This window comes from Oryzias melastigma, linkage group LG11 (assembly GCF_002922805.2).
Source record: "Oryzias melastigma strain HK-1 linkage group LG11, ASM292280v2, whole genome shotgun sequence".
In the NCBI taxonomy this organism is placed as follows: domain Eukaryota; kingdom Metazoa; phylum Chordata; class Actinopteri; order Beloniformes; family Adrianichthyidae; genus Oryzias; species Oryzias melastigma.
The window spans coordinates 27176637-27189623 of NC_050522.1; the positions used below are offsets into that span (position 1 = coordinate 27176637).

Genomic DNA, 12987 nt, shown 5'->3' on the forward strand with positions numbered 1-12987 from the left:
AACAGTCTACATTTATTGTCATCAAAGAATGACAAAAAATATTTAAAGAAAATTCTAAATAATCAATTTTTATGAATGTTTTTTTTTTTTTAAGAATCCTTCCAAATCTTTCAGACAAGTAAAGACGACGTTCTGTCCCGGTTTCCCTCCACAATAGTGATGAATTCTGGCTCTTCTCAGAGATTCAGTTCTTTTGCATTAGCTCTCTGTAAACAGCGGCTCTTTCTGCTACCAAATGGATTTTTAGGTTGTTTATGTTGTTTTTTGCTTTATTTAATTCATTATAAACTACTAGATAAGATTATGCACAAAATCCATAATGTCAACATGTTTTTATTCATATACAGTGTAAATGTATTTTCTGTTGTACATCCCTTAAAGATGAAATGTAAAAAATAAATGAAAAATGAACTAGCGATCAACTATTCAGTTTTTAAGCTTTTTTCCTTTTAAACACATTTGAAGTGTACAACACAAAACTCTGCAACCACAACCTAAAATATAAATGAAAGTGTAAAAAACCAACAGACTTTTATTCACATTAACATAAAGAAAGACAAGAGTCTCAGCTTTGAGGATGTAATCTGTTTCTTCTCAGTGATGATCTGCTCTGTAAGATTCTCTCACTTCTCAGGTGTCTGGACAGGTTGGTTGAGGAGCCATAAATATATATAAAATATATTTACATATATAGAATTATTTCTTGCAGACTCTGTTCCTTCATACTATCAAGAAAAGTCAAATGGTTCCAGTTTTTTCTTCTTTTCTAATGTCTCATTTTCTTTAGATTTTATGTTCTCTCTGCACGTGTAAGCCCCTCCCCCCAGCGCGCGCACTTTCTCTCTTTCTTTTCATCCCTGTTAAACATTTTTCCATCGCAATTCTTGAGGTTTAATCAAATATTTCCTCTCTCTCTCTGTGGATATCACGGTCGCTAACGGTTCTCCCATCAACTGTTTAGTAACTAACACAAATAGCACGATCCCGGGTCGTCCCGCGTTCCCTATCATTTGAGAAACGCCGCTTTAACCCAATGCATCATGGGGGATGTAGTGCATAAACTCACGCGGATTCTTGGCAGACTCGCATCTCTGAGCTTTATTCTTTTGTTCACTTTTTAAACTGTCTGACGTCGGATCCCGGTGGAAGCTACACCGCTAAACACGAACTTTAGCTGTTATTTTAGTTGGAACTGAGAGACTTTATGAGCCGAATCAGAACAAGGAAGTGAGGACGTTAACCACCTCTGATTGGTCAGATTGATGACATGTGATCAAGCCTCCAACAATGATTGGCGGAGACAGCTGAAGGGGGCGGGACTTTTCTGAAAACAGAGCTTGCGGCTAGTTTTGCGGCCAGATTGCGGTAACGTCATTCTGACTAAAGAGTTATTTATAGAATCAGGCCCTGATGTAACCAGGGTTACATCAGGGCCTGATTGGATGAACACAGAGCTGATAGTGAGGGTAAATGTTTTAGACGTGAAAATGGGTCATTTCCCACGGCACACCAGACCATCTCTCACGGCACACTGGTTAAAAAACACTGGTCTAGAGTTCTGGTTCACACAGACCAGATAATCAACTGAAGACAATCATTTGATCTGCTCACCTGTAGAAACTCACCTGTCCTCAGACTCCAAACTCTCCAACATGGAAAGACTAAAGAGCTTCAGTGGAGACGGCTATAGATCTACACCAGACCAGAATGGACCACAAAGGCCATCAGCAACAAGCTGGTGTTTAAAGGTGCCGATCTATCCACCTGTAGGAGACACCTACAGGAGGAGACACCTGTGTAGGCTCACATGGAGTTTACCAACCAACACCTTCAGGATTCAGAGAGATTCAGGCTGCTTCACTGTGAGGGTGGGCGGAGTCATGTACCATGAAGTCCTGAGTGAGAACCTCCTTCCCTCCATCATGACCAAAACATAGAACCAAGGAATGGCTGAAGAAGAACTGGATCACAGGTCAAGCCGGTCTCTGACCTCAGTCCTGTAGAACCCCTGCGGACAGAGCTGAAGCTCCGAGTTGCTAAGCAACAGCCACCGAATCTGAAGGATTTAGAAATCCTTTGTAAAGAAGAATGAACCAAAATTCCTCCTGATATGAGAGAGACCTGCTGGTCTGCTACAGGAAACCTCTGACCTCTGACCTGCTGTGGTTTTCTACCTCATGTTCAAATAAACCATCAGGACGATCGAGAGACCTAAAAAACCAGCATGGAATAGATGATTTATCCACTGGAAAACAGTCACACAGGGACTCTTATGCACTCTCACATGTACACACACACACCCCTGTACACACACACACACATGTACACACATGTACACACATGTACACACATGTACACACACACACATGTACACCCTCACAAATGTACACACATGTACACACACACACATGTACACCCCCACACACACCCTCACACATGTACACACACTCTCACACATGTACACACCCCCACGTGCACACCCACACACACACACACACAGACTCTCACAAAGTCACATCCTGGTCTTGAGGCCATTCCGGCCTCTGACTAACTCCCTCTGTGTCATGGAAAGAATCCTTCTGTTTCTGTCCCAAACCTGTATTTAAGCGAGCATGTAAATACTCGTTAGCAGGAAGTTGTCATGGAAACCGTGTTTGAAAGATGTTTTATAAACTATCAGTCTTCTTTCATGCAGGTCAGATGTTTAGCATATTCATGTGGTGCTGCTCCTCCGGCTCCGCCCGTCACTAATTCAAGTCAGATGCTAACCTGCATCTGACTCACAACAGAGCTCTGCTTTGCAGCCGTCTGCTTTGCAGCCGTCTGCCACTACCTGAACATGTTTCATGTGACAAATAAGTTGAAAAGAAAACTGTGATCTGTGGTTGAATTAGTGAAGCCTGTAGTTGACAGCAGTGTGTTTTCTGGTGTTTTGTGCTGTCTTCTGGTGTTTTTTTGTTGTTTTGTGCTTTTTTTTTCTGGTGTTTTCTGGTGTTTTGTGCTGTCTTCTGGTGTTTTTTGGTGTTTTCTGGTGTTTTTTGGTGTTTTCTGGTGTTTTGTGCTGTCTTCTGGTGTTTTGTGCTGTCTTCTGGTGTTCGCAGTAGCAGTTCTGCGGGTCTCCTGCTGTCCTGACTGAATTAGCGCTTCGCTGAACAGAGCGTCACATCTGCTGACGAGTTCAGGAGATGTGACGCTCTGTTTGTCACCATCTCAGGAAGTTGCAAAAGGGAAGATGCATTCATGTAAATTCTTTTGGCTTTCTGCTGCTCTTTTTAAACACTTTTGTGATGTAATGTTATGCTAAATTCAGCATTTAGTTGTGGGAAGTTTCATCTTGTCTAGAGGAGGAACTCACTGAGCTGTCAGCTTTCATTGTTCGAGTTTTCTCTGTCAGAACTAAAGGTTGACCAACATCTCACTAGGATCTTGTTAAATCAGAATTAGGTAATAATTAGGGCTTTCAGATTAACGCGTTAAAAACGCGTTAATCTGACATGTGCTTGACGCAGACAATTTTTTTGACGCATTAATCGCGATTAAAAAATTTAATCGCCTGACAGCTCTAGTAATAATCTATAAATTTAGTTCAGAATCAGCTCAGTGGCCTTGTGGTAGAGTGTCCGCCCTGAGACTGGAAGGTCATGAGTTCAAATTCCGGCCAACTCGGACCAAACTCTCTAAAAATGGACCAAGTGTCTCCCTGCTTGATACTCAGCATTAGGGATTTGGATTGGGGGTTAAACCACCAAATGGAGGTGTCTGCAGTTCACCACTCCCCCAGGGGAGGGGTCAAATGCAGAGAACACATTTCACACTTCTCAGTGCGTGGCAGCTGATGGGACTTTAACTTTGAACTTTTCAATAAATGTTGATTCCAGTCGAGGTTTCACCGTCACTGGTCTTTTGTAGATCCTACAGAACGTCTAACTGTGGATGTGCGGTCTTTCTGCTGCAGGGTCGGAGGTCATGGCGGAGCTCCCGTCTGGTCTGTTGGAGGCGTGTGTCGTTGTCGGAGCGTCCAGCGAAAAGCTCCGAGACATTTACCAGGTACGGTTACCTGTGATCTAACTGAGATGGCTGCTAACAAACACAGTGATGCAGACCGGATCTGCAGCTTACTAAAGCACACAGTAGCTCTCTCCATGTTGGTCATTGAAGTTACTTTTGTGTACTGCTATCAAACATACTATGAAATATAAGCGGCATTCTGGAAAAATGCTGCACATTTTAGAGTGAGGTTACCTTCAACACACAAACCTAAAGTGGTGAAGTGCATTTCCTTTTTCATAGATCATTACGTTTAAATTTACTATTTAAAATACAGAGCAGCTGGACAGTTCTGTTTAAGTGCAGGACCGACAAATCAGGGTTTGATTCCCAGGGCGTGCAGTGAGACACTGAGAGCAGTGGTCCCTTTACGCTGCTGCCTAACTATGTAAGAAGGCCCAAATCTGGGTCCGACTGTGCCGGCTGCCCAGACCGTGCCAGCTGCACTGCCCGGAAAGTGCCGGTTCCCTGCCCATATTGTGTCAGAAAGCTGTCCGGCGTACATTTCTCTGCCAAACGCGCGAATTGGTGAAATGTACTTTGCTGATAAGCTGAACAGTAAACTAAAATCCTGCTTCAGCGTTTCCATGTTTTCTCAGCCGGTTTCCGTGTTTACCGCCATCGGTTGAAGGGAAAGGGGGTGGAGGGTAGCTCTAATCTTGCATTAATTTATTTTATGTTATGTGTTTTGGTGTCCAGAAGTATAGAAGTGCTTCATAACTAAAGACCTGACATGCTCTGTAGCAGGAGAGTCTGCAGTCTCAAAGAAGTCTGCTTACTCAGACATGGGAACACTTCAACTGGAATTCTTGTTGCTTTAAAAGCACATTTGCATGAGCTGTGTCTGCAGACAGCAGAAACTGCCTCAAAAGGTTAATTCCTGCACAGCTCTGGTCTGAGGCGTCCTGCAGAGACCGGGTCGGTGTCAGGCAGCGAGAACACGCTGGAAACGGAAAATGTTTGTTCACCAAACAACAATAACTCGTATTGTTTAACAGTTCTATGTTAAAATACAAATCAAGCACGAATAAATCCATAGGATGAATGTATGGAATCTGTTTGGACTCATTTGGTTGGTTAAAAATGTAAAAACATGAACTTATTCTATGAAGTGTTATTTTTATTAGTCAAACCGACAGTTGCTGTTTATTTATTGATTCTCATATTAAATGATATTCCATTTTATGACTTTGTTTAAGGGCTGCACGGTGGTGCAGTGGTTAGCGCTCTTGCCTCACAGCGAGAAGGCCCCGGTTCGACTCCCGGCTGGGACCTTTCTGTGTGGAGTTTGCATGTTCTCCCCGTGCATGCGTGGGTTTTCACCGGGGACTCCGGCTTCCTCCCACCATCCAAAAACATGCTTCATAGGTTCATTGGTGACTCTAAATTGCCCCTAGGTGTGAATGTGAGAGTGAATGTGTGTGTGATTGAGGCCCTGCGACAGACTGGCGACCTGTCCAGGGTGTACCCCGCCTTCGCCCATCAGTAGCCGGGTTAGGCTCCGGCACCCCCGCGACCCCGAAAGGGAAGAAGCGGACAAGGAGATGGTTGGATGGATGGATGACTTTGTTTAGAGTGTTTTTTAACACAGATTATTGAATGAACTGCCAGCCATCAATTCTGTTTTTCTCTGAAAGAACAAGTCAAGCGAGCTCCCCCTGCTGGAGGCTGAGGTACTGCAGATCCATGCTCCGCCCTTCATTTCCAAGGAGACCAACTCCAGGCAAGTCATGGCTCCAGCTTTCAGCCGTGTCCAAAAGAGGAGGAGCTTCATCAAAAAGGTAAATTTTCAGATGAACAAACCTTTCGTGATGATGCGGTAGAGTTCTGTCTCAGACGTTTCCCTGAGATTTCATGACCGGATCTGTAGAAGAACGAAACTGAGTCTTTGCTCAAACTGCAGTGCATTGTGGGTTTTTGCAGAAGAGGCACGATCGCGGTACGGACCCGCTGCCTAATGGAGACTCTGTGACCCGTCCTGAAGGAACCTCCACGACCGAGGACATCAGCGTTCCAAAGGATCTGGACCTCATCGCTCTGCCACAGCTCTGTTTCCCTGGTACGGCGTCCTCTTAACCAATTCTGTTTCAAACAGTCTTAATGAGTAATTCTCTTCTTGCTTCTATGTTCCAGGCGGTCTTCAGCTGGCCGGTGATCAGAGAGACGACAGCTACCACTACCTGGTATTCACTGATCTGTTTGGGAATCGAACCCACGGCGTTGTGGTGCAGTACTACAGAGCGGTGCAGGTACTTATTTAAAAGGCAGGACCAAAGAAGGCCTTACAGGAGGAAACTCAGTAAAATCTAGGGATGTCCGATCCGGTTGATGACTCGATCCATATCTGATGTTCGATAGCTCTAAAGATATTAAAGCTAAAGTCACTACTACACGTATAAAATAACATATCTGAATAAACAAAAAGACTTTGTGGGTCCAGCTGTTGCAGCTCCACCTTGTCCTCTGGTTCCAGAACTGGTTCTGTTAAACTGTTAGTAGTCAGGACTCTGGGTAACATGGATGCTGATGAAGGAGACTGTGATGCATCTGTAAACCGTTCAAACAAGATAATTCAAACCGTTTCAGCTAAGAAGCTGTGAAGACTACAGAGTCTATGAACTTTATGGCATCAATAGATTCTAAAAGTCCTGGTTCTGTCAGTCTTTTCATGAGAGTCTCGTCCAGAACGGCAGCAGACCGAAGACTCGTCTGTACGCGGCGTTCGCCGTGTGCATCATCTCCAAGTTCCCTTTCTACCACGCTCTGAGAGACTCCCTCTCATGGTAACGTTTGACTGTCAAGGTTGGAGCTCAGCGCCGTCTTTTCTCTACTCTGACGTTCTCCGTTCTCAGTCTGCTTGTCCAGCTACGGACTTCAAGACAAGGAGACTTTGAGGAAACGGTGAAGGAGTTCTCTGCTAAGCTGTCTCTGGTGCCGCTGCCTCCTCCAGGGTCGCTTCATGTGGTCAGAGCAGACTCGGACTTTGATTCATTCGTGTTTCTGGTTGATGTGAAGGTTAAATGTGTTTGCTTGATCAGTCTTTCAGCCTGCGTCCTCTTCAAGTTCTTCTCCCGTCCAGAGAGGATCCAGACAGTCCTCTGGTGGACATGGACCTCCATCTGCCGCTGTTGTGCTTCTCCCACACGGCTCTGCTTCAGGTCACCCAGAGTTTACCTGGAGGATGACATGAAATGATGAACAGTGAAAGTGAAACCTCTTCCTGCTGTCCAGGTGCTCTCCTGTCTTCTCCAAGAACAGAGGATGGTCTTCTTCTCATCTGATTGGTCCAAGCTCACTCTGATAGCAGAGAGTCTGCTGCTATACCTGCAGGTAGGCGCCGAGCACCTTTAGAAGGAAACTCTGAAGGTTTTGATGTTGCACCTTTGTGTCTCCTTCAGCCGTTGTCATGGCAACACCCTTACGTTCCTGTCCTGGCCAGAGGAATGCTGGACTTCCTGATGGCGCCCACCGCCTTCCTGATGGGCTGCCACATCAGTCATCTAGAAGACGTTGCTGCTGTGAGATTGATGGTCTAATGACTCTGAGTTTGTTCAAGCTGAGATGAATGGATTGATTGAAGAAGATGTTTGTGGTTCTGAGTTTAGTTTATTGCCTGGATGATACCGCCTGTAGACCCTCTTCATCCTGTCAGAAGCTGCGCGACGACCCATCAGATCTGCAGATCTGATCTGATCTGTCTTTGTCTGCAGGAGACGGAGGATCTAATTCTTGTAAATATTGATGATGGTATCGTTCAGTCGTCTTGGTCTGATACTGTAGACCTTCCCTCCATCCCAGCGGCTGCAGCTGAAAGCTTTTTATCCAGGTAACACATCAACAGGTGTTCTGCTCCGTAGACCATTAAGAAAGATTCTAGTTAAAAATGCACGGCCATGATGTGGAACTATTATCACTGTTTCTTTACTTGTCTGCTCATTTTGATACACTTCCATAGTAAAGTCTCCACAGACAGAGGAAAATAATTCTTCGAAGTGAAAGTCTCCTTGTGGCTGTGTAACCCTCAGAGCCGAGTGCCTTCAGATTCATTACGACTTGGACTCGTGTCACACGGGAGCCACTACTGACGTCAACGCTGCTCGGTCGCAGCGCAGAGACTGGCAGAGACGGCTCAACACTCAGATACAAAACATCGCGCTGGAGCTGGTGGTCAACACCTTCAGGTACCTCTGCATCCGCAAGGCTCTGGAGCAGGTGAGTGAAACCATCAAACCTGATCAGTCACATGGTCTGTCTGACAGAGGCGTCCAGGACTTCCTGAACCACGAACACAGAGTCTTCAACAGTGAAGAGTTTCTGAGAACCAGAGAGCCTGCAGACCAGCTGTTCTACAAGAAGGTGATGTCTAACACTCTTTAGACACACTTTGGACACTTTGGACACACTTTGGTCACACTTTAAAGCAGGGATGCCCAAACATTTTCACTCAAAGGACCACAATACAAGTCATGAAATAAAATAAGAAAATAATATGGTTTAATGTATGTGTTCAGATTCTGTATTCATTAAGGTGACACACGTTAATAAGAATAAAACGTAAATAACATTTGTCTTTGACACCTTTTAATCTTTAAAAACCAGAGCAAGCTAAAACAAACCATCTTACAATGAAAACAGCAAACTGGGATCCAAATGAGAGACGTGGAGCTGTTCTTTGACTTTATCTGTTTGTCGTTGTCGCTTCATCTTAGCTAGCTGAAAAAAGGCAGCTAAAAGCATCAGAAGTGACCGTGAAGGATCATGGGAATTTCGAACACAAAAGAGCCCAGGTCTGACTCACTTGTGTGTCATTTCACCTAGAGGTGTAATGGATCATAAAACTTACGGTTCGGATCATTCATTCATTCATTCATTCATTCTCCAGACCGCTTTTTCCCTTTCGGGGTCGCGGGGGTGCCGGAGCCTATCCCGGCTACTGATGGGCGAAGGCGGGGTACACCCTGGACAGGTTGCCAGTCTGTCGCAGGGGGTTCGGATCATGTCAGGGTTTTAGGGTCACTGTTCGGATCATTTTTTTGGATCTGTAGAAAGTGAGGAAAAACAGGAAAAGACAAGAAGATAAAATATTATGTGACTGTTTTGAAAAGCTTTAAAACATATATTTGAGAAAACATTTATAAGTAGTTCAAAGCATAAAAATAAACGTATACATCTTTGAACTTTGAACATAAACAAAACCGCAAAAACTCGTAAACGTGCACTGATGCTTTTATTCAGCTCTTCAAACTAAATAAACTCGTCTCTCAGTATTTACGTCATCTATGACCAGCTGGAGAAAAGTTTTTGACAGAAGCTCCTCCCAAACTTGGCGGGAGCTTCAGGTTTTGGAAAACCGTCAAGAAGCAACTTTGACGCTTGTTAAAACAAAGACAGCATACAGTAAATGAATATGACACCAATTGCATTCTGTGTGGACAGAATTGAGAGCAAGGAACACAGCGGAGGAGGAGGAGGGGTGCACTAGACACACTTTAGACACTAGACACTCTTTAGACACTCTTTAGACACTCTTTAGACACTCTTTAGACACTCTTTAGACACTCTTTAGACACTCTTTAGACACTCTAGACACTCTCTAGACACTCTCTAGACACTCTCTAGACACTCTTTAGATACACTCTAGACACTCTCTCAACACTCTCTCGACACTCTCTAGACACTCTCTAGACACTCTCTAGACACTCTCTCGACACTCTCTCGACACTCTCTAGACACTCTCTCGACACTCTCTCGACACTCTCTCGACACTCTCTCGACACTCTCTCAACACTCTCTTGACTCTGTAGACACTCTAGACCAGTGTTTCCCAACCCTGGTCCTCAAGGCACACTGTCCGGCATTTTTTTGATCCAACCCTGCTCAAACACACCTGCGTTTGATGACCATCATTGTCAGGCTTCTGCTGAGCCTGATGATGAGCTGAATCAGGTGTGCATAAGCAGGGCAACATGGAAAACATGCAGGACAGTGTGCCCCGAGGACCAGGGTTGGGAAACACTGCTCTAGACAATCTGGAGGCACTTTTTAGATACACTTTAGACACTCTCTAGATACACTCTAGACACTCTTTAGATATTCTGTAGACACTCTCTTTACTCTTTAGATATACTTTAGAAACTTTTTAGACGAACTTTAGACACATTTTAGACATTTTAAGATACTCTTTAGACACACTTTACACTCTTTAGATACACTTCAGATCAGGAATCACCAACACGTTGCCTGCGGGCGTCAGGTCGCCCTCGAACACCACATAAGTCGCCCGCAGGTCTCTTCTAAAAATACTAAAACTCACTTGTGAGCTTCTCGAAAATTACATTTTATTGTGATGCAATTTTTTGAAATCACACTTGCCTTTACAAAGAATTCAAAATTAAAACATCTTTAAAATATATGTTCATTATTGCTTAAGCCAAAAACGGCCTATCTCACTTTTTTAATTTATTTTTTATAATCATTTTCTTGTGATAACGAGATAATCGACAAAGAATGAAGCATCCCCTTCTCCCTTTCCCGCATGGAGACCCCGAGACTTTACCTGTTTTAAGGTCCTTTTTTTGTGGTTAGCAGCAAAAGCAATAGAAGAAAACACTCCACAAAAGTTGTTTTTGGTCAGTTCTTTTACTTCTTAGTGGAGCTGCGCTCCTCAAATGCCTGAGTGAACCCGCCCCTTCCCTTTATTTCCCCCAAATGCCAGCTGCTTTCACATTAACTCTGACATTTCGTGAATTGGATTTTTGATAATTAGTAATCTTTAATGAAAACACAATTTCAAAAAAAATTTGAAAAAAAAAACAACTTGCATTTTTCGAAAAAAGTTTTTGGCTTAGATAAGGGGGTTTTTAGGACGTATTGAAATGGATGGACATTTTTCGCAAAATTGTAATGGAAATTGACTTTTTTCTAATTAAATGTGCTTCTGAGGTCTGTCTGAGTACAGCACAGCGGACGCCACACTGCGTCACAGCTCTTTAGAAATTGCGGGTCATACGGAATCGCGCAGCTCCTCCTCTTTTCGTCATCGCTTCACCTGCAGATGTACTTTTGCAGCCTGGAGCCTGAAGTCACATGAGTGTGAGAGCCGTGACAGAAACTTGAATGGATGTTGTCGTGTTTTCAGACAGAAAAAAGGTCCAGATGTTTACTTGTTATAATGCTTTTTCTTTTAACCGCTGAACGGACCTCTACCTCTTCTGAGTCGAGCTGCGCTGCACGCCCCCAGACAGAGCTGTGACTTCACCCAAATGCTTTCTTTTAAGTGAATCAAATAAAAAAAGCACACACATCGCCGTGTTTTAATGACTTATTGCGTGAGTTGGTTTATGCTTTATCGCATTATTATGAAACTGTTTCATTGCGACACTGTGTTATTTCTAGAATTTGGTTAAAGTTTCATGTGTAATGGAAACAGAACCCAGGGCTGCTGAGTGTTTCTGCATGGTGCGTTCACTGAGCACTGGATATCGGCAGTAAAACGAAGCAGTTTATCAGAGAAAACATGGAACACCGGCACTGATCCGTATATAATCGATTGATCCAATAGTGTTGACGTTTTCTCTGAAAACTGATTTGTTTTGCTGCAGATTGTTTAAAAATGACAAAGTTTGTAGCGGACTGAGTTGGGCCTAGTGGCTGTTTGCTTATGTCCAGAGCTCAGAGAACGCACCATGTGCAGATTCTTGTCTGCTGTGGGATCTGTCAATCAACCCGTTCTATAATTAATATATATATAATTCTATACTAAAATTAATAAATAATTAATTAATAATAGTTATAATTTTGTTAAAAACATTGCATTTGGTCATTACCTTAAATTGTGACAAGATCTGTTGAGATTAATAAAGTGCTGAATATTGATATTTGTTTCATAGCTTGTTGTCATTATTGATAATTATGGTGTGAAATCAGAGTCTTCACATTATTATTATTAATAATGTAGAATTAAAGGCAAACTTTTGTTATTTCAAACTGGTAGCCCTTCATATGACTCAGTACCCATGAAGTAGCTCTCAGTTTTAAAAAAGTTGGTGACCCCTGCTGCAGACACTCATTGGACACTCATTGGACACTCATTGGACACTCATTGGACACTCATTGGACACTCATTGGACACTCATTGGACACTCATTGGACACTCATTGGACACTCATTGGACACTCATTGGACACTCATTGGACACTCATTGGACACTCATTGGACACTCATTGGACACTCATTGGACACTCATTGGACACTCATTGGACACTCATTGGACACTCATTGGACACTCATTGGACACTCATTGGACACTCATTGGACACTCATTGGACACTCATTGGACACTCATTGGACACTCATTGGACACTCATTGGACACTCATTGGACACTCATTGGACACTCATTGGACACTCATTGGACACTCATTGGACACTCATTGGACACTCATTGGACACTCATTGGACACTCATTGGACACTCATTGGACACTCATTGGACACTCATTGGACACTCATTGGACACTCATTGGACACTCATTGGACACTCATTGGACACTCATTGGACACTCATTGGACACTCATTGGACACTCATTGGACACTCATTGGACACTCATTGGACACTCATTGGACACTCATTGGACACTCTGTAGACACTCTGTAGACACTCTGTAGACACTCTGTAGACACTCTGTAGACACTCTGTAGACACTCATTAGACACTCATTAGACACTCATTAGACACTCATTAGACACTCATTAGACACTCATTAGACACTCATTAGACACTCAATAGAGACTCAATAGAGACTCTTTGGACACTAGACACTCATTAGACACTCTTTAGACACTCATTAGACACTTATTAGACACTTATTAGACACTCAATAGACACTCAATAGACACTCAATAGACACTCAATAGACACTCAATAGACACTCAATAGACA

At 43.4% G+C, this 12987-nt stretch overlaps 1 protein-coding gene across 2 annotated transcripts in view; it reads left to right on the forward strand.

Annotated features, from left to right (window-relative positions):
- dennd3a (DENN/MADD domain containing 3a) overlaps nucleotides 1–12987 on the forward strand; it is a gene marked incomplete at its 3' end in the record, with an annotated part of 25783 nt that overhangs the window by 731 nt on the left and 12065 nt on the right. For both annotated transcript variants that reach the window (XM_024261622.2, XM_024261624.2), the window contains 12 exon segments: nucleotides 3956–4047; nucleotides 5685–5828; nucleotides 5971–6106; nucleotides 6181–6296; nucleotides 6709–6830; nucleotides 6900–7011; nucleotides 7086–7205; nucleotides 7279–7377; nucleotides 7446–7565; nucleotides 7758–7873; nucleotides 8073–8228; nucleotides 8307–8403. In XM_024261622.2, coding sequence (XP_024117390.2) covers nucleotides 3956–4047; nucleotides 5685–5828; nucleotides 5971–6106; nucleotides 6181–6296; nucleotides 6709–6830; nucleotides 6900–7011; nucleotides 7086–7205; nucleotides 7279–7377; nucleotides 7446–7565; nucleotides 7758–7873; nucleotides 8073–8228; nucleotides 8307–8403 — 1430 coding nt within the window.